We start from the raw sequence: 23,460 nt of genomic DNA, 5'->3' as shown, positions 1-23,460 counted from the left end.
GGTGCCATGCCCCGCCCCCTACGCCTGAGTGACGTAGGAAGCCATGGAAACGTGGCCGTGCGGAGCAGTGTTGAGTGGCTCTAGCCACTGCGCCTCTCAAGCCGAGTTTCCTCCCTGCACCCAGCCCGAGGGATATTTGAAGGTTTGTTTGTTTGTTTGTTTGTTTTTTGAGACGGAGTTTCGCTCTTGTCGCCAGGCTGGGGTGCAGTGGCGCGATCTCAGCTCACTGCAATCTCTGCCTCCCGGGTTCAAGCGATTCTCAGCCTCCCGAGTAGCTGGATTACAGGCACCCCCCACCACGCCTGGCTAATTTTTGTACTTTTCGTAGAGACGGGGTTTCGCCATGTTACCGAGGCTGGTCTCGAACTCCTGACCTCAAGTGATACGCCCGCCTCGGCCTCCTAAAGTGCTGGGATTACAGGCGTGAGCCACCGCTCCTGGCCTTGTTTTTTTTTTTTTTCCTTCCTTCCTTCCTTTCTTTCTTCCTTCCTTCCTTCCTCCCTCCCTCTCTCCCTCCCTCCCTCCCTCCCTCCTTTCTTTCTTTTTTTTCTTTCAGGGTCTTGCTCTGTCACCCAGGCTGAACTGCAGTGGCATGATCTCGGCTCACTCCAGCCCCAATCTCCCGGGCTCAAACGATCCTCCTGCCTCAGCCTCCCTAGTAGCTGGGACAAAAGGCACGCCCCACCACACTCTGCTAATTTTGTTTTTGTTGTTGGTGCTGTGTGTGTGACCAGGGAGGGGGGGCGGGGGGAAGGGGTCTCACTATGTTGACCAGGCTGGTCTTGAATTCCTGGGCTCAAATGATCCTCCTGCCTAGGCCTCCCCAAGTGCTGGGGTTACAGATGTGAGCCACCGTGCCCGGCCAATATTTGCATTTAATGCAGAGCTTGCTTCTAGCTTGCCAGAGTAGGCACTGTCTTCTTCTGGCACTCCATGAGCTCTTCCTTCTAATTCCTTCTGGACACCAGGTCACCAGTATGTGCAGGAAACTCCACACTCACTGTGAAATGGAGCAATCGCCTTGCCTCAGAACAGGAGGGAGCCCAGGCTAGGCCAGGGAGGACAGGAAGAGGAGGGAGGGCCTGATGTTCGGGTAAGCGGGGATTTGGGATGAGGCGTGCCAAGGCTTCCTCCCATACCCTCCGGTCCCTGAAAAAACATCTATACGTGGAAAAAAAGTATAAGTAACTGAGGTGAGAGGAAGGATGCTCTCTGATGAAGTGATGTGGGATGAGACCCAAAGTAATGTATTAGTATTAAAAGGCAGGTCGGGCCGAGTGCGACGGATCACGCCTGTAATCTAGCACTTTGGGAGGCCGAGGTAGGCGGATCACCTGAGGTCGGGAGTTCGGGACATGGAGAAACCCCGTCTCTACTAAAAATGCAAAATTAGGCCGGGCGCCGTGGCTCACGCCTGTAATCCCAGCACTTTGGGAGGCCGAGGCGGGCGGATCACGAGGTCTGGAGATCGAGACCATCCTGGCTAACATAGTGAAACCCCGTCTTTACTAAAAATACAAAAATTAGCCGGGCGTGGCAGCGGGTGCCTGTACTCCCAGCTACTCGGGAGGCTGAGGCAGGAGAATGACGTGAACCTGGGAGGCGGAGCTTGCAGTGAGCCCAGATCGCGCCACTGCACTCCAGCCTGGGAGAGAGAGCAAGATTCCGTCTCAAAAATAAATAAATAAATAAATAAATAAATAAATAAATAAATACAAAATTAGCCGGGCCTGGTGGCACATGCCTGTAATCCCAGCTACTCGGGAGGCTGAGGCAGGAGAATTGCTTGAATCGGGGAGGTGGAGGTTGCGGTGAGCCAAGATCACGCCATTGCACTCCAGCCTGGGCAACAAGAGTGAAACCGTCTCAACAAAAAAAAAAAAAAAAAAAAAAGGCAGGTTAAGCTGGGCGCAGTGGCTCATGCCTGTAATCCCAGCACTTTGGGAGGCTGACGCAGGTGGATAACGAGGTCAGGAGTTCGAGACCAGCCTGGCCAACATAGTGAAACCCTGTCTCTACTAAAAATACAAAAAATTTTTGAACCCGGGAGGTGGAGGTTGCAGTGAGCTGAGATCATGCCACTGCACACCAGCCTGGGCGACAGAGCAAGACTTCGCCTGAAAACAAAGAAAAGCAGGTTGGAGGATTCAGGGAAGATGGCAGAATAAAAATCATAAAGAATCTGTAGCCAGGCATGGTGGCTCATGCCTATAATCCCAGCATTTTAGGAGGTCAAGGCAGGAGGATCACTTGAGCCCAGGAGTTTGAAACCAGCCTGGGCAACATAGTGAGACCAACCCCTAACCCCATTAAAAAATATGAAAATTAGCCAGGGGCTGAGCACAGTGGCTCATGCCTCCAATCCTAGCACTTTGGGAGGCCAAGACGGGAGGATTGCTTGAGCCTAGGAGTTTGAAACCAGTCTGGGCAACATAGTAAATAAACCCTCCCACCCCATCTCTACAAAAAAATACAAAAATTGGCCGGGCACGGTGACTCATGCCTGTAATCCCAGCACTTTGGGAGGCCGAGGCAGGTGGATCACGAGGTCAGGAGATTGAGACCATCCTGGCTAACACGGTGAAGCCCCGTCTCTACTAAAAATACAAAAAATTAGCCAGGCGTGGTGGGGGATATAAAGAGCTGATGCCTTTTATTTTTTTCCCTTTGTCAACCTAAAATAATCAAAAGGCTCAAGGTCCAGTTAAAATAGTTTATTCAAGGCCAGGCACAGTGGCTCATATCTATAATCCCAGCATTTTCGGAGGCCAAGGCTGGAGGATGGCTTGAGCCCAGGAGTTTGAGACCCGCCTGGACCATATAGTGAGATCCTATCTCTCAAAAAAATATATTGTTTTTAATAAGCTGGGCATGATAGGGTGCACCTGTAGTCCCGGCTACTTGGGGCTTAGGATGGGAGGATCATTTGATCTCAGGAAATCGAGGTTGCAGTAAGCTATGATGGCACCACTGCACTCCAGCCTGGATGACAGAGCGAAACCTTGTCTCAAAAAAAAAAAAAAAAAAAGAGCTTATTCAAACACAAAGTACAAAGGTGGTCATCAGGGACATGCTGACACCAAAGAATAGTGATCAATGATCCCAGTGTGGGGAAAAGTGAAGATTGTCTATATAGGCAAAAACAGAGGTGCTGAACAGAAATACATTTCCATACAGATGTTAATATACAGACATAAGATTTGAGGCTGGGTGCCATGGATCACGCCTGTAATGCCAACACTTTGGGAGACCTAGGTAGGTGGATCACCTGACATCAGGGGTTCAAGACCAGCCTGGCCAACATAGGGAAAATCTGTCTCTATTAAAAATACAAAAAGTAGCTGGGCATAGTGACACATGCCTGTAATCCCAGCTACTCAAGAGGCTGAGGCACGAGAATGGCTTGAATCCAGGAGGTAGAGGTTGCAGTGAGCCAAGATCATGCCACTGCACTCCAGCCTGGGCGACAGAGCGAGACTCTGTCTCAAAATAAAAAAAAATTAAAAATTAGAAAAAAAAGATGTGATTGACTACCGTTGATTACACTCTATGGGGGTTGCTTAACATTCTATTGTAAAGCAGTAACAGTCGCAAGGGTATATATATCCTACATCATTTAGTATAGGTTTGAATGAAGAACAAAGAGTGATGGCTACAGTCTCAAAACAAGGTCAGGAAGCATCAGTCATGCATCAGAGAAGCTGTATTATAAGACTCAGTTTCTAGGACTTAAGTACTTAACTTTTCCCCTTGGCATAATGAATTTGGAAGGTATTGGTTTTTTTTTCTTTTTCTTTTTCTTTTTTTTTTTTTTAAGACAAGGTATTGCTCTGTCACCCAGGATAGCATGCAGTGGTGCTATTGTAGCTCACTGCAGCATCGATCTCCTGGGATCAAGCAATCCCCCTACCTCAGCCTCCCGAGGAACTGGGACCACAGGCAAGTGCCACCATACGTGGATAATTTTTTTTTAGGTTTAGTAGAGACAATGTCTCGCTATGTTGCCCAGGCTGGTCTCGAACTCCTGAACTCAAGCGATTTTCCCACCTCAGCCCCTCAAAGTGCTGGGATTATAAGCAAGAGCCACCTCGCTTAGCTGAAATTTTATTTTATTTTTGTACTTTTGTTATTTTGTTTTTCTCCTGGGACCCAGACATTGACAATTAGGTCATTCAAAGGCAACCACAGAGGAAATTACAGTTACCACAGAGGCCCAGAAAGAAAGAATTAAGACTGGCCAGGCACGGTGGCTCATGCTTATAATCCCAGCACTTTGAGAGGCCGAGGTGGGTGGATCATTTGAGGTCAGGAGTTCGAGACCAGCCTGGCCAATATGGTGAAACCCCATCTCTACTAAAAATACAAAAATCAGCCACATGTGGTGGAGCATGCCTGTAATCCCAGCTACTCAGGAGGCTGAGGCAGGAGAATCGCTTGATCCTGGGAGACGGAGGTTGCAGTGAGCTGAGATCGCACTGCTGCACTCCAGCCTGGGTGACAGAGCAAGACTCTGTCTCAAAAAGAAAGCCGGGGACAGTGGCCTATGCCTGTAATCCCAGCACTTTGGGAGGCCGAGGCGGGCGCGTCACCTGAGGTCGGGAGTTCAGGACCAGCCTGACCAACATGGAGAAACCCTGTCTCTAGTAAAAATACAAAATTAGCCACGCATGGTGGTGCATGCCTGTAATCCCAGCTACTTGGGAGGCTGAGGCAGGAGAATCGCTTGAACTCGGGAGGTGGAGGTTGCAGTGAGCTGAGATCACGCCACTGCACTCCAACCTGGGTAACAAGAGTGGGATGCTTTCTCAAGAAAAGTAATAAAAATAATTATATTTCTATGATATTGGGCACTCAATATACAAAGATGTGATTTGTGACATTAATAACATAAAAGAGCCCGGGGCAGTGGCTCACGCCAGTAATCCTAGCACTTTGGGAGTCCAGGCAGGAGGATCGCCTGAGCTCAGGAGTTCAAGACCAGCCTGGGCAACATAGTGAGACCTTATCTCTGTGGAAAAATAAAAAAATTAGCCGGTCATGGTGGCGGGCACCTATAGTCCCAGCTACTTGGGAGGCTGAGGTGAGAGGATTTGAGCCCAGAAGGTCAAGGCTGCAGTAAGCCATGATCACACCACTGTACTCCAGCTTAGGTCACAGAGTGAGATCCTATCTCAAATAAATCAGTAAATAAAAATTTAAAAAATAACATAAAAGGAGAGGACACTATAAAAATAGAGTATCTGGGCCAGGCGTGATGGCTCATGCCTGTAATCCCAGCACTTTGGGAGGCCGAGGCGGGCGGATTGCCTGAGGTCTGGAGTTTGAGACCAGCCTGACCAACATGGAGAAACCCTGTCTCTACTAAAAATACAAAATTAGCCGAGCGTAATAGCACACACCTGTAATCCCAGCTACTCAGGAGGCTGAGGCAGGAGAATCGCTTGAACCCGGGAGGCAGAGGTTGCAGTGAGCCGAGGTCACACCACTGCACTCCAGCCTGAGCAACAAGAGCGAAACTCCGTCTCAAAAAAAAAAAAAAAAAAAGAAAAAAGGAAATAGAGTATGTTTATACCATAACCAGGCATAATGGCACATGCATGTAGTCTCAGCTACTCGGGAGGCTGAAACAGGAGGATTACTTGAGCCCAGGAGTTCAAATCTAAGCTTGGGCAACATAGCAAGACTAGTTCTCAATTAATAGAATAGAATATTTCTATGCTATTGAAGTTAAATTGGTATCATTTAAACCTTTGCTGGGAACAGTGGCCCATGCCTGTAATCCCAGCACTTTGGGAGGCTGAGGCGAGAGGATCACTTGAGCTCACCAGTTCAAGAGCTCAGGCAACGTAGTAAGACCTTGTCTGTAGAAAATTTTTTTTTTTAAGTTAGCCAGGGATGGTGGGCCTTACCTATAGTCCCACATACTCGGGAGGCTGAGGTGAGAGGATTGCTTGAGCCCAGGAGGTTGATGCTGCAGTGAGCCATGATCACACCACTGCACTCCAGCCTGGGTGACAGATGAGGCTCTGTCTCAAAATAAAATAAAATAAAGTTATATTATTATAACTTAGAATGTCAAATGTAATCCCCATAGTAACCATAAAGAAAATATCTATAGAAAATACACGAAAGGAAATAAGAAGAGAATCAAAAAGTCTCATTACAAAAAGTCAAACAGAAAAGAAGGCAGTAATAGAAGAAATAAAGAACAAAAAAGCTCCAAGACACACAGAACACAAATGGTAAAATGGCTGAAGTTGGGCCTTCCACCTCAGGAATTCCTTTAAATTGAAATGGATTAAACTTTCCAATCAAAAAACAGAGATAGGCAGAGTAGATGTTTAAAATATGATCCAAGCCAGACACAGTGGTGCCTCCCCGTAGTCCCGGCTTAGGGGGTTGAAGTGACAAGATTGCTTGAGGCTATTGAGGCCGGGCACATTGGCTCATGCCTGTAATCCCAGCACTTTGGGAGGCTGATCACCTGAGGTCAGGAGTTCGAGACCAGCCTGGCCAACATAGTGAAACCTCATCTCTACTAATGATACAAAAATTAGCCTGGTGTGGCGGGCACCTGTAATCCCAGCTACTCGGGAGGCTAAGGCAGGAGAATCGCTTGAATCCAGGAGGCGGAGGTTGCAGTGAGCCAAGACCATGCCGCTACATTCCAGACTGGGCAACAAGAGGGAAACTGTCTCAAAAAAATAAAAATAAAAATAAATAAAATAAAAAATAAAAACAACCTTGAGACAAATATGAAAATCCAGCATATCAAAATGTATGGAATGCAGAGAAAGCAGTGCTAGAAGGAAAAATTTATAGCTGTAAATACATTCATTGAAAAACAAGGAGCCTGGGCAACATGGCCAAACCCTGTCTCTACAAAAAATACAAAAATTAGCTAGGTATGGTGGTGCACGCCTGTAGTCCCAGCTACTGGGGAGGCTGAGGTAGGAGAATCGTTTGAGCTTGGGAGGTCGAGGTTGGAGTGAGTAGATGGTGCCACTGCAGTCTAGCCTGGGCAACAGAGTGAGACCCTATCTCAAAAAAAAAAAAAGAACTCAATAAAACATATGTATTCATGGCCCAGCATGGTGGCTTACAACTGTAATCCCAGCACTTTGGGAGACCGAGGCAGGAGGATCACCTGAGGTCAGGAGTTTGAGACCAGCCTGGCCAACATGGCAAAATCCCATCTCTACTAAAAATACAAAAAACAAAACAAAACAAAACAACAACAACAAGACATATGTATTCCTTCCTGCGGATCATGAATACTGAAATAATTGGGGGTACTGCTGGGCGCAGTGGCTCACATCTGTAATCCCAGCACTTTGGGAGGCCGAAGCAGGCAGATGACCTGAAGTCAAGAGTTTGAGACCAGCCTGGCAAACATGGTGAAACCCCATCTCTACTAAAAATACAAAAAGTAGCCAGGCGTGGTGGCGGGGGCCTGTAATCCCAGCTACTTGGGAGACTGAGGCAGGGGAATCGCTTGAACCCGGGAGGCGGAGGCTACAGTGAGCCGAGATTGCGCTACTGCACTTCAGCCTGGACTCCATCTCAAAAAAATAATAAATAATTGAGGATGGTGAACAAAAACTTGGGTGGAGAGAAATGGGTGCCTAGTAATAACGGGAGTAGAGGAACAAGTGTCCATTGGTGTTGCTGACTGTGAGGTGGGTCATTGTGGAGTTTACAGCTGAGGGACATCTGCGTGGCGCTCCTTCCTGCCCTGGCTAGGGCTTACTCCAGCCGGTCCCCACATCCTCCCGTCCCCGCCGACAGCCTTCTCAGCCTGCTACTCCCAAGCGGTTCAGCGGTACCCAGGATAGAAGGACCAGGAGCTGCAGTGGATAAGTCAGGTAACCATGGGATCAGTGGGCACCGGCTGGGATGAAAAGGAGGGCAGGGGTTAGGTGGGGCTTGGGTGGGGTTTTCCTCCTTGCCATCCAACTGGCTTAACAATGGCTGAGGCGAGGAACTCACCATTTGCTTTCACTTGATGATGGAGACAGATAGATGTTTCTACCCTGGGGGCTAGAGCTGGTGGATATCTGAGAGGATGTGGGGAGGGGTTGGGGGAGCATGACAGGGTCTAGAGAGTAACAGGGGAATGTTTGATCACGAGGATCAAACATTCAAACATTCAAATGATCAAACGTTCAAATCATTGAGGAAAGAGGTGGGAGGCAGGTAATATAAAGACCAACTCCTGGCCGGGCGCGGTGGCTCACGCCTGTAATCCCGGCACTTTGGGAGGCTGAGGCGGGTGGATCACTTGAGGCCAGGAGTTTGAGAGCAGCCTGGCCAATGTGGCGAAACCCCGTCTCTATTAAAAATACAAAAATTAGCCGGGCATGGTGGTGCTTGCCTGTAGTCCCAGCTACTCGGGAGGCTGAGGCAGGAAAATGGCATGAACCCGGGAGGCGGAGCTTGCAGTGAGCTGAGATGGCACCACTGCACTCCAGCCTGGGTGACAGACTGAGACTCCGTCTCAGAAAAAAAAAAACAAAAAAAACAATAAAAACAACTCCTTGGCATGACAGATCCCACCTCACCTCTCCCGATTTGGGACTTTTTTTTCTTTTTTTTTTTTTTTTTGGCAGAGTCTTGCTCTGTCGCCCAGGCTGGAGTACAGTGGCACGATCTTGGCTCACTGCAACCTCCACCCCCTGGGTTCAAGCGATTCTCCTGCCTCAGCCTCCTGAGTAGCTCGGCTTACAGGTGCCCACCACCACACCCGGCCAATTTTTTATATTTTGGCAGAGACGAGGTTTCACCACGTTGGCCAGGCTAGTCTCGAACTCCTGGCCTCAAGTGATCCACCCGCCTCGGCCTCCCGAAGTGCTGGGATTACAGGTGTGACACTGCGCCTGGCCCCATTTGAGATTATTGACCCACCTGGAACCTAGCCAGACTGAATTGGTGGTGGCAAACTACAACAGCGAACAGCTACGTTTACATCATGCCACCCTCCAAACCACCAGCCTGACCCTCCACAGCTCATCCTGCCCTCCCATTCTCCAGACTGAAACTCAGTCCCTTAGCCTCTGCGAGCCCCACCAAATCCATAATTCCACCTCCCGTGCACTGAGGCAGGCATGGGGGTAGCCAGTCACCAGGACACCCTCACACCCATGCAGCTGAACTGTGCTGACTGATAGCGCCAAGGAGCTCATGGTGAGTGAGGCAGAGCCCCATCCAAGCCAGGGTCCTCTTTCCAGGCTTTTACCCGGTGCCTGCTCAGAACTGCCTAAAGATCCCCTCCTCTGAGAATCTCACCAGAGCAGACATGGTTTGCAATTTCCTGGGAATCTGGCTGCTCATCATGTTATCCTACAAACATTCCAATCCCAGCGTACCTTACTTATCCTACCCCTGGAAGTTTCTCTGGGGCAGTCTCTGGCTGGATCCACTGTAGAATCTGTCCACGCCCTGCACAGGCCTAGTGGCAAGTGGGGCTGGAAGGAGCATTAACTTCTTCTCCAAAAGGGAAACTGGGTCTGCGGACGGTGCTGCAGTTCAGGCTGTGGCCATATAGGGGCAGCAGTGGACAGGTAAAAACGTCTGAACGTCTGTAAAAGGCTCGCGCTCTCTCTCTCTCTCTCTCTCTCTCTCTCTCTCTCTCTCTCTCTCTCTCTCGTCTATCTAATCTATCTATCTTCTATCTCTCTCTCTCTCTCTCTCTCTCTCTCGTCTATCTAATCATCTATCTTCTATCCATCCGTCTATCATCTATCTCTATTGGAGACAGTCTATCATCTATCTGTATTGGAGACAAAGTCTCACCATATTGCCCAGGTTGGTCTCAAACTCCTAGCCTCAAGCAATCTTCCCGCCTGAGCCTCCCTAAATGCTGGGATTACAGGCAAGAGTAATTTTCATTTTTTGTTTTTTGTTTTTTTCTCTAAGTACAGAGGACCTTATTGCTTTATTGATAGGCCCCTACCTGTTCTTCAGGGAGTCTGGCATGGAAACTGTGTGTGGGGAGATTTTCAGTGTGGTGGGGGGCTGAGTGCAGCAGGGACTCCCAAGTAGCTGAGGGCCTCTGTCTTCCTCTCATACTGTCACTGGAGCTCCTGGTCTGAGGGTCTTACTCCTTGGAGACAGTGTGGACCACCACCTTTTTGCTAAAGCCAAATACATTGTCATGCCAGGAAATGAACTTGACAAAGTGTCATCAAGGGCAATGCCAGCCCCAGCACAGAAGGTGGAAGGATGGGTGTCGCTGTTAAAGTCGGAGGAGACGGCCGGGCGCGGTGGCTCAGGCCTGTAATCCCAGCACTTTGGGAGGCTGAGGCGGGTGGATCACTTGAGGTCAGGATTTCGAGACCAGCCTGGCCAACACAGTGAAACCCCGTCCCTACTAAAAATACAAAAAATTAGCTGGGTGTGGCGGTATGCGCCTGTAATCCCAGCTATTCGGGAGGCTGAGGCAGGAGAATTAATCGCTTGAACCCAGGAGACGGAGGTTGCAGTGAGCCAAGATCACGCCACGGCACTCCAGCCTGGGCAACAGAACGAGACTCCATATCAAAAAAATAAATAACTATAATTTAAAAATAAAGGCAGAGGATATAACCTTGTTCTCAATGTAGCCTGGGATGCCCTTGAGGGGGCCCCCCTAATGCCTGTTTCACCACCTTCTTGAGGTCATCATATTTGGCAGGTTTCTCCAGACGGCAGGTCGGGTCAACCACCAACACATTGGCGGCAGGGACTCGGAAGGCTGTGCCAGTGAGCTTCCTGTTCAGTGCAGGAATTTGCTCACAGCCTTGGCCGCGCCAGTAGATGCAGTGATGATGTTTGTCACGCCAGTTTCCCAGAGGGGCTGTGGTCATGAGCCCCTCCATGATGCCAAATTGTCATGGATGACCAGGGTCAGTGGCTCAGCCTGTTATCTCAGCATTTTGGGAAGCCAAAGTGGGAGCATCGCTTGAGCCCAGGAGTTTAAGACCAGCCTGGGCAACAAAGTGAGACCCCCGTCTCTATTTATTTATTTATGAAATAGGGTCTTACTCCGTCACCCGGCTCACTGCAGCCTCAACCTCCCAAGCTCAAGCAACCCTCCCACCTCAGCCTCTCGAATAGCTGGGACTACAGATACACCCCACCAGGCCTGGATAATTTTTTTTAAACTTTTTGTAGAGACAGAGTCTTGCTGTGTTGGCCAGGCTGGTCTTGAACTCCTAGGCTCAAGTGATCCTCCCACCTCAGCTTCCCAAAGTGTTGGGATTACAGGCATGAGTCACTGCACCTGGCCTCCATCCTTATTTAAAACAAAAAAAGAAAAAAGAAAGAAAACAAAACAAAACCAAAAAAAAACGTTGTCACGGATGACTTTGGCCGGGTGGTAAGCAGTTGGTGGTGCAGGAGACATTGCTGACGATCATGAGGTTTTTGTACCTCTCATGGTTCACGTCCATCACAAACATGGGGGCATGGGCAGAGGGGGCAGAGATGGTGATCCTTTTGGCTGCCCACTCTAAGTGAGCCCCAGCCTTCCCCATGGTAGTGAAGATGCTAGTGGTGGACTCCATGACATAACCAGTGCCAGCATCATCACCCGATTTGATTTTGCTGGGATCTGGCTTCTGGAAGATGGGGTTGAGATTCCCATTTTCTATTGATGACAAGCTTCCCTTCTCTTTCTCAGTCTTTTTTTTTTTTTTTTTAAGAGAGAGAGGATCTCCCTATGTTGCCTAGGCTGGTCCTGAACTCCTGGTCTCAAGTGATCCTCCCACCTCAACCTCCTAAGTAGCTGAGATTACAAGCATGAGCCACCACACCCAGCCCACTTCTCAGCTTTGATGGTGCCGTGGAACTTGCCGTGGGTAGAATCATATTGGAACATGTAGACCATGTAGTTGAGGTCAATGAAGGGGTCATTGAGGTGACAACATCCATTCTGCCAGAGTTAAAAGCAGCTCTGGTGCCCTGGTGACCAGGCACCCAATATGGCCAAATCCATTTACTCCTGCCTTCACTTTCACCACAGTGTCTCGGGGACATGCCTTTTTCACTGCATGAAAAGATGTGGCTGTCTGTCAAATGGGAGGAGCAGAGAGGCTCTGCCTTTTTAATCTTTAAAAAAAGAAAAATTCAGGCTGGGCGTGGTGGCTCACACCTGTAATCCCAGCACCTTGGGAGGCCAAGGTGGGCGGATCACAAGGTCATGAGATCCAGACCATCCTTACTAACATGGTGAAACCCCGTCTCTACTAAAAAATACAAAAAATTAGCCAGGCGTGGTGGCGGGCGCCTGTAGTCCCAGCTACTCAGGAGGCTGAGGCAGGAGAATGGCGTGAACCCGGGAGGCGGAGCTTGCAGTGAGCTGAGATCGCGCCACTGTACTCTAGCCTGGGCGACAGAGTGAGACTCTGTCTCAAAAAAAAAAAAAAAAAAAATTCAGATGGGGTCTCACTGTGTCACCCAGGCTTGTCTCAAACTCCTGGGCTCGAGTGGTCCACCCATCTCAACCTCCCAAAGTGCTGGGATTACAGGTGTGAGCCACCGTGCCCGGCCTATTATTATTATTTGAGACAGTCTTGCTCTTGTCACCCAGGCTGGAGTGCAGTGGCACGATCTTGGCTCACTGCAACCTCCGCTTCCCGGGTTCAAGCGATTCTCCTGCCTCAGCCTCCCGAGTAGCTGGGATTACAGGCACCTGCCACCACGCCTGGCTAATTTTTTTGTATTTTTAGTAGAGATGGGGTTTCACCTTATTGGTCAGACTGGTCTGAAACACCTGACCTCAGGTGATCCGCCCACCTCAGCTCCCCAAAGTGCTGGGATTACAGGCGTAAGCCACTGCGCCTGGCCCTGTCTTTTAATTTTTAAAGGGTGGGGGGCACCATGACCCATCTTTGCCCACCTAAACCACCTATTCAGCAGCCCATGCCCTGCAGCCCACAGCTGGGGGACATCATGCAAAATCTAAGTCAGATCTGTCCCTCTGATCAGAACCCTCTGTGGCTCCCACCTCACCCAGATAAAAGCCCCCTTGCCTGCAGCCCCCAAGAGCACATGCAACCTGCCCCACCACCCCCTTCTCTGTTCCTTGCCCTTGACCTTGCAGACTCAACCTTCCGGACTCACTTCCCCCTTGCTCACTCTGCTCCACCCACAAAAGCCAATTTTTGGTTCCTCAAATCAAACTAACTCATGACAGCGTTTGGAATTTTGAAGGCTTGGGGCCCCGAAAAATCCATCTTTTTTTTTTTTTTTTTTAAGATCGAGTCTCACTGTGTCGCCCAGGCTGGAGTGCGGTGGCGTGATCTCGACTCACTGCAACCTCTGCCTCCCCGGTTCAAGCAATTCTCCTGCCTCAGCCTCCCAAGCAGCTGGGATTACAGGTGCTCGCTGCCATGCCCAGCTAATTTTTTTGTATTTTAGTAGAGACAGGGTTTCACCTTGTTGCCCAGGCTGGTCTTGAACTCCTGAACTCAGGCAATCTGTCCGCCTCAGCCTCCCAAAGTGCTGGGATTACAGGCGTGAGCCACTGCGCCCGGCCCAAAAATCCATCTTTGTGGGTTCCTTTGTAAATGTGTAGTCAATTTAGAAATTTAGAAACACAGTTTCCCTTAAGCCTTTATTTAGTTACAATCACAACTAACATGTTACTTATATACCTGGCAAAGTGAAACATCAAAAAATTAATTCAGGGCCTGGCCTCAGGCCTGTAATCCCAGCACTTTGGGATGCCAAGGCAGATGGATCACTTGAGGTCAGGAGTTCCAGACCATCCTGGCCAACATAGTAAAACCCCCCATCTCTACTAAAAATACAAAAAACTTAGCTGGGCATGGTGGCACACACCTGTAATCCCAGCTACTTGGGAGGCTGAGGCAGAAGAATCACTTGAACCTGGGAGACGGAGGTTGGGATGAGCTGAAGATCACACCACTGCGCTCCAGCCTGGGTGACAGAGTGAGTGAGACTCCATCTCAACAAAAAGAAAAATAAGTATCACTTTAAGAGGTCACTGGATGCATATTTGGGTCTGTTTATAAGTTTAGTGGATTGAAATTAACATTTTACATTTTATAAGTGTGATGCACTTTATTCTATACTCTTTTACTACTACTATAATAATAATAATGATGATGATGATGATGATGATTACTTTTTTTTTTGAGACGGAGTCTCTCTCTGTCACCCAGGCTGGAGTGCAGTGGCGCGATCTCGGCTCACTGCAAGCTCCACCTCCCGGGTTCATGCCATTCTCCTGCCTCAGCCTCCCGAGTAGCTGGGACTACAGGCGCCCGCCACCATGCCCAGCTAATTTTTTTGTATTTTTACTAGAGACAGGGTTTCACCGTGTTAGCCAGGATGGTCTCGGTCTCCTGACCTCCTGATCCACCCGCCTCAGCCTCCCAAAGTGCTGGGATTACAGGTGTGAGCCACCGTGCCCGGCCAATTATTATTATTTTTTAGAGACAGTGTCTCAGCTCTGTCACCCAGACTGGAGTGCGGTGGTGCAATCATGGCTCACTGCAGGCTTGACCTCCTGAGCAATGCTCCCACCTCAGCCTCCCAAGTAGCTGGGCTACAGGTGCACACAACCACGCCCAGCTAATTTTTTTTTAAGAAATGAGGTCTCTACAAGAAGTGTTGGGATGACAGGTGTGAGCCACTGTGCCAGCTTATTCTTTAATCTTTTAATTTATTATTATTTTTTGAGACAGAGTCTTGCTCTGTCACCCAGGCTAGAGAGCAATGGTGCAATCTCAGCTCACTGCAACCTCTGCCTCTCGGGTTCAGGCGATTCTCCTGCCTCAGCCTCCTGAGTAGCTGGGACTACAGGCACGTGCCACCACACCCAGGTAATTTTTTGTATTTATAGTAGAGATGGGGTTTCACCATGTTAGCCAGGATGGTCTCAATCTCCTGACCTCATGATCCACCCGCCTCGGCCTCCCAAAGTGCTGGGATTACAGGCGTGAGCCACTGCACCTGGCCTATTCTTTAATCTTTTTAAATGTCTCCACCAAGCAAACACCTTGAGAAGTCCTTATCAGTTATTAAAAATTTACAATGCAAACATACAAATAAAAGGAGAACAGTAAGTTCTCTTAAACATTCTGATACTACTTCTAAGCTTAGCCAATAAACTGAGAATGAATATTAATTTTTTAAATAAACAGGCCAGGGGCAGTGGTTCACACCTGTAATCCCAGCACTTTGCGGGGCTGATTTGGGAGGATTGCTTGAACTCAGGAGTTCAAGAGCAGCCTGGGCAAGGTGACAAATCCCTGCCTCTACAAAAAATACAAAAATTAGCTGGGTGTGGTGGTGTGTGCCTGTAGTCTCAATTCTCAGGAGGCCGAGGGGTGTGGGAAGATCCCCTGAGCCCAGAAGGTTGAGTCTGCAGTGAGCCGTGATCGCATCACTGCTCTCCAGCCTGGGTGACTCTGTTTTAGAAAAAGAAAAAAGAAAGAAAAAAAAAAGCTTTCATTAACCGAAGACAGACTGAAAGCAAGATAAACTGAAAGCAAGATAAACGAGTGGGTGGTTTTCTCAAGCACTGGTAAGTGCTGCAGAGAAAACTGCAGCAACAGGAGAGTCAGACAATGATGGGGGCAGGGTGGTGCATTTCAGATAATTTCAGATAAATTATCTTTTTCTTTTTTTTTTTTTTTGAGACAGAGTCTCACTCTGTCACCCAGGCTAGAGTACAGTGGCATGATCTTGGCTCACTGCAACCTCCGCCTCCCAGGTTCAAGTAATTCTCCTGCCTCGACCTCCTGAGTAGCTGGGACCACAGGTTTGTTCCACCACACCTAGCTAATTTTTGTATTTTTAGTAGAGACGGGGTTTCACCATGTTGGCCAGGCTGGTCTCGAACCCCTGGCCTCAAGTGATCCACCCGGCTTGGCCTCCCGAAGTGCTGGGATTACAGGCGTGAGCCACCACACCCAGACTCATTTCAGATAAATTAAAGGAACTTGAACACAATGGGTGACCTCAGTATCTGACTAAGGAAGACTCTTCCAGGCAGGCAGAACAGAAAGTGCCAAGACCCTGAAGCCAGAGTGTATCTGAGAGTCAAGCAATGCGAAGGAGGTCAGAGGAGCAAGAAACAGGGAAAGCAGGATTGGCAGGAGGAAAGAAGGAAAGGGATTGGGTAGAGACAGCAGCGGAGAACAGGACCTGGATGTATTGGCAAAAGGAGGAACTCACTCGTGGGGTTGTTGACATCTGAGATTGACACTCGTGTTGGGAAAATAGGAAAGGGTGGAGGTGGAAGGAGATTTTGAGTCACATCCTGATCTAGCTCCACAGAAAATCAGCAGAAGAGAGTTCTCCTGGGTGAATGGAGAGAAAAGAGCTTATTCAGAACCCTGGAGACCAGAGAGAGATAGCCAAGAACCCACAGGTTTTATTACATGCTCTGTGCAAGATCAGGTTTATTTTTTTCATTGTGCTCTCTCTCTCTCTCTCTCTCTCTGAGATGAGTCTAGCTGTGTTGCCCAGGCTGAAGGTCAGTGGTGCAATCATAGCTCATTGCAGCCTCAAACTCCCAGGCTCAAGCGATCCTCCATCTCAGCTTCCTGAGTAGATGGAACCACAGGTGTGCACCACCATGCCTGGCTAATTTTGTTTTTTTGTTTTGTTTTGTTTTTTTGTAGCGATGTGGTCTCGCCATGATGCCCAGGCTGTTCCTGAACTCCTGGGCTCAAGCAATCCTCCCACATTGGCTGGGTTTACAGGCCTGAGCCACCACGCTTGGCCAGCTTTTTCAATTTAAAAAATATAGAAAGTGTTAATACAAATTAAAAAGTTATAAAATAGGGCCAATAGTATCCCATTTTTCCGAAGACAAACATAGGCAGAGAAAAATTAATGGATACTGTCTCTCTGGGCAGGGGTATTACTGGCTATTATAATCTTTTTCTTCGTGCATTCCAGAATTTACCAACTTTTCTACAAAGATCATGTAGCACAATAAGATAATAAACATAATTTTGTGTGATCTCAAAATACAGGAAGCATAGAAGCTTCCAAAACACGCCTGTACCCACCACGTGAAGAAACAGATGTTAACATTTGGTCATAATTGCTTCAGATTTCTTTCTTTTCTTTTTTTTTTTTTTTTTTTTTTTTCTGTTTTTTTTGGGGACAGAGTCTTGCTCTGTCGCCCAGGCTGGAGTGTAGTGGCACGATCTCAGCTCAGTGCAACCTCCTCCTCCTCCTGGGTTGGAGTGCAGTGGCACGGTCTCAGTTCACTGCAACCTCTGCCTCCTGGGTTCAAGCCAGCACCTCCGGCTAATTTTTGTCTTTTTAGTATTGACAAGGTTTCGCCATGTTGCCCAGGCTGGTCTGGAACACCTGACCTCAAGTGATCCGCTCACCTCGGCCTCCCAAAGTGCCGGGATTACGGTGTGAGCCACCGCACCGGCTAAATAATAAGTTTTTTAAAAAAAACAGGAGACTGGCCAGGCACGGTGACTCATATCTGTAATCGCAGAACTTTGGGAGGCTGAGATGGGCAGATCACCTGAGGTCGGGCGTTGGAGACCAGCCTGGCCAACATGGAGAAACCCTGTCTCTACTAAAAATATAAAATTAGCCGGGCGTGGTGGCGCGTGCCTGTAATCACAGCTACTAGGGAGGCTGAGGCAGGAGAATCCCTTGTATCCGGGAGGCCGAGGTTGCGTGAGCCAAGATTGCGCCACTGCACTCCAGCCTGGGCAACCAGAACAAAACTGTCTCAAAAAAAACAAAAACAGGCCGGGCACGGTGGCTTACGCCTGTAATCCCAGCACTTTGGGAGGCCGAGGCGGGCGGATCACGAGGTCAGGAAATCCAGACTATCCTGGCTAACACGGTGAAACCCCGTCTCTACTAAAAAATACAAAAAATTAGCCGGGCGCGGTGGCGGGCGCCTGTAGTCCCAGCTACTCGGGAGGCTGAGGCAGGAGAATGGTGTGAACCCGGGAGGCAGAGCTTGCAGTGAGCCGAGATCGCGCCACTGCAGTCCGGCCTGGGTGAAAGAGCGAGACTCCGTCTCAAAACAAACAAACAAACAAACAAAAACAAAACAACAGGAGAAGATGATGACAGACCTTACAAGAGCTTGGCCCCAGGGCTGAAACCCCACCCAGTGCTGAAACCCCACCCAGTGCTGTGGTCCTGGGGCTGTGGGCCCATGGGTGCCCCCAAAGGGTCCCAGGCAGATGGAGGCTCCTGGTTGGCATGGAGGAAGGAAAAGGATGAAATCGGCTCCTTTCCGATGAAGCTGGGCCACCCCTTCTGGCCCAGCTGCAGCTGCAGTCCGTGGGTCTGAGCCGACCTTTGGGGTTCATCGGCCCATTTTACAGATGCGGAGCCTACAGCCAGGAGGCGTGGCGGCTCTGGGCGGTGCAGTGTTCCGGGGCGGGGAGGCCGAGGCGCCCGCCCTCCCCCCCGGGGCTCACCTGGGTCAGCCCCGAGCCCTCGAGCAGGACGGATCGGCCGCTGCCTGCTTAAAGCTGGGGCCGCACAGGAGTGCGATCGCCTGCGGATCTGCAGCTGGGCACCGGCCGCAACGCCCGCCCCGCCGACGGCAGGTGAGATGCGGGCGGCCCCGTGGGAGGGGTCTCTGCCTGTCCTCGTCACCCACTTCCTTCCCGTTTGTTGCTGCTGCAGGGCTGGGAATAGGGGGGAACAAGCACTTCGCAGGGTGACCCGGGGAGATCTGTGAGCCAGTGGCCTCAGCGTTGAATGAGAGCTCTCTCCCGGGTCCGCGCTCGCAGGGACTGAAGGGACTCGTGAATGTCCGCGGGACGTGTCGCGGCGGCGCCCAGCACGGAGGAGGCAGGCAGGGAGGTGAGGAGCAGGTCAGACCGGCCTTAGGTACAGGGCCTCCTGCCCTCCCAGGCTGCGGTCCCGTGGAGGGCCTGCAGACAGCTGCTGAGACTATGAGGGTCAGAGGTCTGTGGTCACGCGCGCTATCACCAGCTAGCTGCCTCCTGCCTGGTTCCTCCTGCAGGAATGGGAGTCTGGGGAGAGGGGAGGGTGTGGGCAGGACTTCCTGGAAAAGGGAGGCCCGTTGGTGTTTATGTGTGGGGTGGAGAGAGGGCGGGGGAGGACGGGGACACACGCGGAGTCCCGCACTCAGATGTTGTCAAACACAGCTCCCACACCAGATATGCAACCCATCCTAGAGACGCAACCCAGGCACACACACGTGGACACACACAAAACTCCATCCATAGGGATTCCCACCCAGAGCCACGTGAGAACACAGGCGTGCATCGCAGACAAGCCACACAGGCCTCGCAGGCTCAGCATACAGGTCTGCAGCAACACCATCAGGTACAGAGCCGAGGCCCAGGTAGTCATGCGCAGCTGCATGCAGGAAGCAAGACACACCCAGACACACACAGGCAAGCCCTTACTCAGAGAAAGAAGGTGCAGGAGATGTGTCTTGGGTAATCCCAGCGTGCACACACACACACACTCACACTGAGATACACAGACACACAGAAATACCTGGACGTGTCAACCCTACAGCACAAACAGGCCCCTGCAGGTAGACCCAGAGGCTGTGTGGGCCGAGGCTGCTGCACACGTGTGCCCAGATCCTCCCACCCCCACCCCAATCCGGTGTCCTGCTCCAGAGAAGTCCAGGGCTCACATGACCCAAGGGGAGGGCTCCCGGGACAGCCCTCGGAGAAACTGCATCATCCTCACTAATGATCCACTTCCTCCTCAGGGAATAAAGGCTCAGGGACTGGCAGTTCTGCTCTGGAGCCCACCAGCCTCTCAGAGCCTCCGGTGACTGGCCTGTGTCTCCCCCAGGGTGAGTGCTGGGCAGGCTAGGTGGAAGGAGGGTGAAATGCGCCTGCGGGGCCATCTTGGTGCAGCTCGCCCTCTCACAGACCGCCCCCCCTACCCTAAGCCAGCTTGTGCAGCCGCGTCCTGAGAATTAGGGCACCAAGGGGTTCCCGCAGGGGCAGCCTGCAGCAAGCAGTCTCCCTCTATCTCAGGGCAGGCAGGGGTCTCAAGGCCTCCCTGCCCTTGTCACAGCCCGGGCCACCTATGCTTGTCTCTCTTCTCCCAGATGGACATGTGGACGGCGTTGCTCATCCTGCAAGCCTTGTTGCTACCCTCCCTGGCTGATGGTGCCACCCCTGCCCTGCGCTTTGTAGCCGTGGGTGACTGGGGAGGCGTCCCCAATGCCCCATTCCACACGGCCCGGGAAATGGCCAATGCCAAGGAGATCGCTCGGACTGTGCAGATCCTGGGTGCAGACTTCATCCTGTCTCTAGGGGACAATTTTTACTTCACTGGTGTGCAAGACGTCAATGACAAGAGGTTCCAGGTCTGTGCCCAACAGAGTGGGGCAGGAGGTGGGGGCGGGCAGTGGGAAGAAGCCGCCTTACCTAGTGACCTTCCTTTGGAGAGGGCAGAGGGAAGGTGATGGGGCACCTTTGGGCGCCGGGAGCATTCAATATCTCCCTTATCCTGACTTGGTGGGAGGATCAGCGTAGCCATTGACCCCAGGGAAGAGGCCTGCCCTATCTGTTTGCTACAGGAGACCTTTGAGGACGTATTCTCTGACCGCTCCCTTCGCAAAGTGCCCTGGTACGTGCTGGCCGGAAACCATGACCACCTTGGCAACGTCTCTGCCCAGATTGCATACTCTAAGATCTCTAAGCGCTGGTGAGCCACCCTCAGCCCTGCCTCCCCCAGATCCTCACACAGCAGGGACACAGGGGCCCTGTGGCTTGAGGGGACCCTGGGACTTCTGTGCCCAAGATGTGCACCCACGACCTCTATCCCCTCCATAGGAACTTCCCCAGCCCTTTCTACCGCCTGCACTTCAAGATCCCACGGACCAATGTGTCTGTGGCCATTTTTATGCTGGACACTGTGACACTATGTGGCAACTCGGATGACTTCCTCAGCCAGCAGCCTGAGAGGCCCCGAGACGTGAAGCTGGCCCGCACACAGCTGTCCTGGCTCAAGAAACAGCTGGCGGCGGCCAGGGAGGACTACGTGCTGGTGGCTGGCCACTACCCCGTGTGGTCCATAGCCGAGCACGGGCCTACCCACTGCCTGGTCAAGCAGCTACGGCCACTGCTGGCCACATACGGGGTCACCGCCTACCTGTGCGGCCACGATCACAATCTGCAGGTGAGGGCCCTGTGGGTGGGGTGGGGGCTGGGTGAGGGGGGTCCCCATCCCAGCTGATGTCCACATGGCTGGGGTCCTCCTGCTGTTTGAGGGGCTCCTGTGGCCTTCAGAATGTCTAGACTGTCCCTCAAATCTTGCTGTCTAACCAGGAAAACACTCCGAAGCCAGAATAATCTTTGAATTGCCAATTTCTTTCTTTCTTTTTTTAATCTCTTTTTTTTTTTTTTTTTTTTTTTTGGAGACAAGGTCTCACTCACTGTTTTTCGCCCAGGCTGGAGTGCAGTGGTGCAATCAGGCCTTACTGCAGCCTCAATCTCCCGGGCTCAGGTGATCCTCCCACTTCAGCCTCCAGAGCAGCTGACACTACAGGCGTGGGCCACCACGTGCAGCTAATTTTTGTTTTTTGTTTTTTGTTTTTTTTTGAGAGGGAGTGCAGTGGCACGATCTCGACTCATTGCAACCTCTGCCTCCTGGGTTCAAGCAATTCTCCTGTCTCAGCCTCCCAAGTAGCTGGGATTACAAGCATGGGCCACCAATCCTTGCTAATTTTTATATTTTAGTAGTGACGGGGTTTCACCATGTTGGCCAGGCTGATCTCGAACTCCTGACCTCAAGTGATCTGCCTGCCTCGGCCTCCCAAAGTGCTGGGATTATAGGCATATGCCACTGCACCCGGCCCTTGTGCATTTTTTTGTAGAGGCAAGGTCTCACTATGTTGCCCAGGCTGGTCTCAAATTCCTGGGCTCAAGCAATCAACCCCCTCAGCCTCCCAAAGTGCTGGGATTACAGGCGTGAGCCACCACACCTGGCCACCAATTTCTTACTAAGTGCTCTACCTATGAAATAGGATTAATACACTCCTAAAAGTCAGGAAATTGAAGCCAGGAGGGGTTACATACCTCAAGGTGACTGTGGTTAGGGCCAGATCAAGCCCTAGACCTTAGGCAGGGCTCTGCTCAAAGCTGGGTCTCTACTGACCCCTTGTCCTCCATCCTCAGTACCTGCAAGATGAGAACGGGGTGGGCTACGTGCTGAGTGGGGCTGGGAATTTCATGGACCCCTCGAAGCGGCACCAGCGCAAGGTCCCCAACGGCTATCTGCGCTTCCACTATGGGACTGAAGACTCACTGGGTGGCTTTGCCTATGTGGAGATCAGCTCCAAAGAGATGACTGTCACTTACATCGAGGCCTCGGGCAAGTCCCTCTTTAAGACCAGCCTGCCGAGGCGAGCCAGGCCCTGAACCCCCATGACTGCCCAGCTCTGAGGCCCGATCTCCACTGTTGGGTGGGTGGGCCCTGCCGGGAGCCTGCTCACAGGCAAGCTTTTCCTCTGACCTGTGGCGCTGCAGCAGGGCAGGAAGGGGGAACACAGCTGATGAACTGTGGTGCCACGTGACCCTTGTGGCACAGATGCCCACGTATGTGAAACAGACATGGACATGTGTCCCAGCCACAGTGTTACGCTCTATGGCTGGCTCACTTTTGCTGAGTTCCGGGGTGCAACGGGGGAGGGAGGGAAAGCTTCCTCCTAAATCAAGCATCTTTCTGTCACTGATGTTCAATAAAAGAATAGTTGCCAAGGCTGAACCAGTGCCACTGGTGTGTTATGTTCTCCTGGTTAGAGTGGCTGGGCTCCCCTGAGCTGCTGTTCCTTGCCTCCATCTCTTACCCCATCCATGACCAAGTTGCCTTATCCATGGATGTGATTTTAAAATCCGGCCGGGCGCGGTGGCTCAGGCCTGTAATCCCAGCACTTTGGGAGGCCGAGGCAGGCGGATCACAAAGTCACGAGATTGAGACAATCCTGGCTAACACAGTGAAACCCCGTCTCTACTAAAAATACAAAAAATTAGCTGGGCATGGTGGCGGGCGCCTGTAGTCCCAGCTACTCGGGAGGCTGAGGCAGGAGAATGGTGTGAACCCAGGAGGCGGAGCTTGTAGTGAGCCAAGATAGCGCCACTGCACTCCTGCCTGGGCGAAAGAGCGAGACTCCATCTCAAAAATAAAAAAAAAAATAAAATCCAAGCAGAGGCCAGGCTCAGTGGTTCACATCTGTAATCCCAGCACTTTGGGAGACCAAAGCGTGTGAATTATTTGAGGTCAGGAGTTCGAGATCAGCCTGGCCAGCATAGTGAAACCCCATCTCTACTAAAAATACAAAAAATGAGTCAGGCTTGCTGGCAAGTGCCTGTAATCCCAGCTACTCGGGAGTCTGAGGCAGGAGAATCACTTGCACCTGGGAGGTGGAGGTTGCAGTGAGTCAAGATTGCACGACTGCACTCCAGCCTGGGCAACAAGAGTGAAACTCTGTCTAAAGAAAAAAAAATTGGCCAG

The 23,460-nt window shown here is 50.9% G+C and overlaps 1 protein-coding gene across 12 annotated transcripts; it reads left to right on the top strand.

Moving 5' to 3' along the window:
- Nucleotides 1-27: 27 nt before the first annotated feature.
- On the top strand, nucleotides 28-22,713 carry ACP5 (acid phosphatase 5, tartrate resistant). Of its 12 annotated transcripts, none has more exons than XM_063657877.1 (10): nucleotides 34-142; nucleotides 7,696-7,865; nucleotides 14,691-14,828; nucleotides 18,327-18,554; nucleotides 18,634-18,813; nucleotides 19,703-19,789; nucleotides 20,051-20,311; nucleotides 20,525-20,652; nucleotides 20,781-21,126; nucleotides 22,125-22,713. In XM_063657877.1, exons 7-10 carry the CDS (start codon nucleotides 20,051-20,053, stop codon nucleotides 22,365-22,367), a joined length of 978 nt encoding a protein of 325 aa, XP_063513947.1. In that variant the 5' UTR covers nucleotides 34-142; nucleotides 7,696-7,865; nucleotides 14,691-14,828; nucleotides 18,327-18,554; nucleotides 18,634-18,813; nucleotides 19,703-19,789; the 3' UTR covers nucleotides 22,368-22,713. The 12 variants fall into 12 exon arrangements, with proteins under 12 accessions (XP_054320016.1, XP_063513947.1, XP_063513948.1 ...); XM_054464034.2 differs by having other exon boundaries at nucleotides 36-142; nucleotides 7,703-7,865; nucleotides 14,767-14,828; nucleotides 18,741-18,813; XM_054464033.2 differs by having other exon boundaries at nucleotides 36-142; nucleotides 7,703-7,865; nucleotides 14,767-14,828.
- The last annotated feature ends 747 nt before the right edge of the window (nucleotides 22,714-23,460 follow it).

This window comes from Pongo pygmaeus, chromosome 20, assembly GCF_028885625.2.
Source record: "Pongo pygmaeus isolate AG05252 chromosome 20, NHGRI_mPonPyg2-v2.0_pri, whole genome shotgun sequence".
In the NCBI taxonomy this organism is placed as follows: Eukaryota; Metazoa; Chordata; class Mammalia; order Primates; family Hominidae; genus Pongo; species Pongo pygmaeus.
The sequence above is the reverse complement of the archived record's forward strand: the minus strand, read 5'-3'. Positions and strand labels throughout refer to the sequence as shown.